Source organism: Narcine bancroftii, chromosome 1, assembly GCF_036971445.1.
Source record: "Narcine bancroftii isolate sNarBan1 chromosome 1, sNarBan1.hap1, whole genome shotgun sequence".
NCBI lineage: Eukaryota > Metazoa > Chordata > Chondrichthyes > Torpediniformes > Narcinidae > Narcine > Narcine bancroftii.
The window spans coordinates 438298573-438304572 of record NC_091469.1 but is presented as its reverse complement, the minus strand read 5'-3'; the positions used below and the strand labels follow the sequence as shown (position 1 = coordinate 438304572).

At 37.0% G+C, this 6000-nt stretch overlaps 1 protein-coding gene across 2 annotated transcripts in view; it reads right to left on the bottom strand.

The window, feature by feature from the left end:
- Positions 1-6000, bottom strand: part of steap4 (STEAP family member 4) — a 40345-nt gene continuing 34345 nt past the window's right edge. The window contains exon 6 of one of the 2 annotated variants that reach the window (XM_069914339.1): positions 1-57. In XM_069914339.1, coding sequence (XP_069770440.1) covers positions 16-57 — 42 coding nt within the window. In that variant the 3' untranslated portion in view covers positions 1-15. Of the gene's footprint in view, positions 58-4131; positions 4360-6000 lie in introns of those variants that run through there. The other variant, XM_069914338.1, reaches the window with a different exon arrangement.

The following is a 6000-nucleotide window of genomic DNA, read 5'->3' as shown; positions in this document are numbered from 1 at the left end:
CCTTTGGCTTTAGTTTTAGGGTTGAAGAGGGTCCAGAAGAGGTTTACGAGAATGATCCTGGAGATGAGAGTTAATATATGAAGACTGTTTTTTAAAATATATTTCATTTTTTGTTTTTATTTTCAAAAAGTATACATAGTAATATTTTAAATATACAATATATTAAACTTTTCTCACCAACACAACAAACAGGTATGACTGCCAGACCCTTACAGAAGTTTCATATTTGTTCTTTAAGTTATATGTGATTTTTTTCCATAGGCATACAGCTGTTCATTTCCACAGTCCATCATGCTATAAGTTGAGGGGAGTCGGACTTCCAAGTGATCGTGATGCATTTTTTCACTACCACCAGTGGTATTTTTATAAATGAGATTTGATATTTGGTCAATTTGTTGCTCATTTCCATGAAATTACCTAATAGATATAACGCAAGGTCACCCGTGAAGGCCACTTCTGTAATCCTGGTTAATTTTTCTGTTTTCTTGCCAAAATGGTCTTTGTATTAGGACTGTTTGATGGCACTGGCATGTACTCACTGGAATTTAGAAGGATGAGGGAAATCTCAATGAAACAAACCAAATTTTGAAGTGAATGTGGAGAAGTTGTTTTCAGTCGTGGGAGAGTCTAGGACCAAACAAATCAGCCTCAGAATAAAAGTATGCCCCCTTAGAACAGAATTGAGGAGGTTTTTAGACAGAGGGTGGTGAATCAGTGCAATTGTTGCCATAGACAGATGTGGAAGCCAAGTCAATGGATATATTTAAAATGAAAGTTGATAGGTTCTTGATTAATAAGGATCTCAAAGGTAATGGATAGAAGGGAGGAGAATAGGCCTGAGGAAAAATACATCAGCCATAATTTGAATGGCAGAGCAGACTCAATGTGCTGAATGGTCTAATTGTGCTCCGACATACTAAGGTCTTCATTTTTATAATTTTATTATTTAGTTTTATGTTGTTTTTAATTTTTATCATTTTAATCTTTTTAATTTATCTTTGAAGTAATGCTTGACCCAAGATCTTTGTCAGGAGCAATTTAAAAATCATGAATTGGTTGGTGCTTTATCCTTTTTGGCTGCCAGTCACCTTCTGGAATTTTGTTTTGCATTTGTTGTAATTCTGGAAATTACACTTGGCCTAAACAGAGAGCCAATTTTTATTGAGTTAGTCAGCTGGCCCTGGTTCAGCGGCAGGGTTATCTCTCAAGGCTGCCTTCAGGCTGCAGTGTACTCAAGCAAGGAAACAGGAGCATATGTCAATGGAGTAAGTGCAACTCATAGCAGCTGTCAGAAGAAGGAAGGAGGGGAGGGCATGGTACAGTAGGACAATCAATAATGCATAGTCAGAGAGGACTCACTATACTCACTACCCACCCAGGTTCATCGCAGAGCCAGATATTGACACATCAGCCATGAATCAGGACATCAACTCTGTCTAAAGCTTCAGAATCACTGTTGCCCTCGGCATTCATATCAAGATGGCAACAGATGTGGCATCAGCAACTTTTTCTTCAGTAGTGCCTCGGGGATGAGGATGATTTATTGCCATTCTAATTAGATGGTATGTAAGATGTGCTAATATGACCAATACGGAAGGCACAAACTCTCCTTCAGCTGGGGCAGATTGGTGTAGCAATATCTTCTGCATATTTGGGACCTCTATGTGTTCCCAATGCATGAATTCAAGATTCTCAATACTTTCTTCTGACCTGTCACGAGCCAATGATTCTCAGGTGTTGATGGATAATGTTGCATTTTAAAATAAACTTCTGAGCACATGAAAATGTTATCAAAAATTTTGGCACATAAAATAGAACGTTCTCCAAGGAATATTAAGATTAGATATTAAAAATTGATATTCTCACTGTATATATTCTCATTCTACCTAACCTAATGAATGTTTTCTTTCCTTAGATGATGAAAAAGCAATTGAGTTAGAATGAAAATATTTATTTGCCACTTGAGTAAAATTTAATTTTGGACCAGATTTTATTCAATGGACAAAACTTTTATATGTATCTCCAATAGCATCAATTCATAGTAATTGTCAAGAATCATTCAAAGTTTTTAAAATTATAAGGCATGAGACAGGGTTCCCCCTTAAGCCCCCTGCTTTTTGATCTCGTGGTTGAGCAAATGAAGATTCTATCGGATTGTTTAGAGGACCTATTGAAGATGAGCTGTATTTATATACAGATGACCTTTTACTTTTTGTGCCTATTCCAGAGGTTTCTATACCAAAGATATTGTCATTACATACATGTTTTAGTTCGTTTGCTGGTTATACACTTAATCTACACAAGATTGAATTATTACCATTAAAGAGCTCACTTGCTTTATACTCCAATTATCCATTTAAAATAGTGAAAGAGCAACTTAAATATATAGGTATTATGAGAACTAAGAATTAAAAAACCCTCTTTAAAGAAAATTTTGCAGTTTAAAAAAAAATCAGACTAAAACAATACTCTCTGGATGGTCACCACTTTCTTTAACTATGATAGGCCATATTAACCTGGTTAAAATGAATATTTTACCAAGATTTTTATAGTTATTTCAATCGCTACCAATATTTATTTTTGTCTATCTTTTACTCATTGGTATCATTTATTGTTTCATATGTCAAGGTAAGAAACCAATATTAAATGAAAGTTAACTTCAGAATACAATAAACAATGGAGGGCTGTCATTACCTAATTTTAAATTTTACTATTGGGCTATGAACATAAGGAATATGTTACTGTTGTTACAGTTTGATAATAGAGATGTCTATCCCAATTGGATTAAAATGGAATTGAAATCTCTTAAGAATACCTTCTTATGGGTCGTATTGAGTTCACCTCTTCCTCTGTTTATTCTATAATTACAAAGATTTAGTAACGAAACATAGACTGAAGATTTGGAGTCAATTCAGGAATTTTTATTGGAATTTTGGGATTTATATTTACTAATCCTATTCTATTTATCCATTTATTTCAACCTGTTCTTTCAGATGCAAGCTTTCAAGAATGGAATTGATAGAAATTAAAACTTTCAAAGATCTTTTTATCCAAACAAAATTTTGCATCTTTACAACAATTGATAAATTTGCTAAATTTTATCTGCACTTTTTTCAGTATTATCAAATTACACATTTATTCAATCTAAACTTTTAGTATTTCCACACCTTCTGTACCTGAATTTCATAGACAAACATTTTGATTTACAATTTGTACATAAAGGTATAATATCCACTTTATATTATAAAGTATTGAATTTAAAAACAGTCTTTTTAATCAGGTTCAAAACTGAATGGGAGAATGATCTTAACATGTCTCTTTCTGAGGTAGATTGGTTTTCAGTTTTGGCCCTTATCCATGATTCATCTCTAGGCATAGTTTGATTCAATTTAAAGTGGTGCATATAGTACACTTCTCTAAAGTTAAGCTCACTTAAATTTACCCAGATATCAACTCATTGTATCAAAGCCTCTTTGATATATATATTTTGGTTTTGTCCCAAATTGGAAGAATATTGGACTGATAGTTTCAGAAACTTTTTGGCCATCTTTGGGATCAATCTAGAACTATGTCCATTAATTTCAATATTTGGATTCTCCAGAGATGTAAACGTAAATTTAATGTTTAACCAAAATCAGGTCTTAGCATTTTCTGCATTACTGGCTAGAAGAGGAATATTGCTGAAGTGGAAAGAGGACTTTCAACCCACCCATAAATAATAGCAGCTGAACATCTTGTCCTTTATAAGTTAGGAAAAAAAAATCAGATATAATGTCAGGAAGATTGATTTCTTTTTATAAGACGGGGTCGATTTATGACTCAATTTCACAATTGGAATGATCAAGGTGTGGGGATGCAGTAAATGAACACGTTTGGTCACATCTCTGGAGGCCATTGCTTGATTTCAAGTCTGCTTAGAATACTAATTTCAACCTTGGTTGGCAGCTGGTGTCAGCTTATCAGAACCAACCATTTTTTCTTTTTTATTTTTCCTTTTTTTAATCTTTAATTTTCTTTTTCTTATATTATTCAATATATGTATGGATTAGAATTTCAGTCCATGTATTATTATTTCTATATAATATGATACCAATCTAAATGTATAATGTTGTAGTGGACCGTGCACAGTTCACAAAATGGCTGATGAACACGGCGACCACGCAGACTTCCCGCACAGTGGGAAGATGCGGAATAGTTGTGGGAACGCTGGCCAATCCAAGGCTGGTGCTCCAATGACACGGAGCCCTGTCGTCAGAGCCTGGGGCCCATATAAATGCGACAGCTAGTGCAATAAACCAGTCCCGACTTCAAGGCTTTGTTGTGCGTGTCGTTCTTTTCCACGTCCACATAGCGTGAATGCTACAATATAATTAATTTATATGGACTTACAATGTATCTGTTTCATAATAAAACAATAAAGATAATTTTATAAGAAAAGAAAGAGAACTGGGCAAGAGAGAAAACAAGATGGTTTTAAGTTTCAGAGTAGGGAGTAGGGAGGGATACATATTCCAACAAAGTATCCCATCTCATGGGATAGGATAGCCCACAGATTTCCACAGTTAATTTATCTACATTTCCTTTTACTGTGCCACATCTAAGGACTCCATTCTCACAGCTCCCCCTCCTCAGTCACATTTGCTCTGTTGATGAGACTTGCCTCACAGGTATCTCTGAGGTGCCTTTCTGTACCTTGGATACTTCTCTACCAAAGTTGAAAGAGCTGCTGACTGCTGCACCCCATTCCCAGACACAAAGAATAGAGTTTTCTTATCCAATTCAAGTTTATTGTTATCTGATTGTACAAGTACACCCCAACGAAACGACGTTCTCCAGTCCTCAGTGCAAAACATGCACACACAACCAGACAAAACACACATACAGACAAATAATACTTTTGCAGGACAAGTGTTTTATCTTTTAAAATAAATAAATAAATAAATTTTGCCTTGACTGGATGAGAGTCTTGGATGGTTCGTGTAAGAAGTTCCTTTGGTCATTCAGCATTCTCACTGCCCATGGAAACAAGCCATTCCTCTGCCTGGTGGTGCTGGCTCTGATACTCATGCATTAGTTCCCTGATGGGAACAGCTGAAAGATGCTGTCTGCAGGGTGGAAAGGTCCACAATGATTTTGTGCACCCTCTTCAGACAACAATCCCAGTAGATCACGTCAATGGGGTGGGGGGAGGGTGGTGTGGTGATGGAGGGAGAATCCAGTGATCCTTTCTGCCATTCTTATGGAACTGTAGATTGATCTCAATCTATTTCCCCGCAGTAACTCTACCATACTGTGATGCAGCCGGCCAGGATGCTCTTGATAGAGGTTGACATAATGGTGGCCAGTAGCCTTGCCTACTTCAGTCATCTCAGCAAGTGCAATTACTGTTGTGCCTTCTTTATAAGTGAGGAGATGTTGAGTGTCCACAATAGGTCACTAGTTAAGTGAACTCCAAGGACCTTGGTGCTCTCCACTTTCTCTACCACAGAGTTGTTGATGTGTAGTGGAGGGTAGTCATTCCTGGTCTTCCTGAAGTCCACAATTATCTTCTTTGTTTTGTCCACATTGAGACTCAGATTGTCACTCTTGCGCCATTTCATAAGATTTTCCATCTCTTCTCTGTTGTTGCTGATGAGACCAACTACTGTTGTGTCATCTGCAAACTTGATGACACTGTTGGGGCTGGATCTGGCAATGCAGCTGTGGGTCATTAGCATGAACAGGAGCGGGTTGAGCACACAGCCCTGAGGTGCACCAGTGCTCAGGGTGATGGTGCTCAGTATTCTGCTACTGACAGACAGACTGTGATCTCTCTGTTAGGAAATCCAGGATCCAATTACAGAGAGGGTCCTGAGTCTCAGAGAGGACAGCTTCTCCACCAGCCTCTGGGGAATGATCATATTAGATGCTGATCTGAGGTCATTGAACAGCAGCTTGGCATATAGACATTGTTCTCCAGATGGGCCAGGATGGAGTAAATCGACTCTGTGGAGCGGTTTC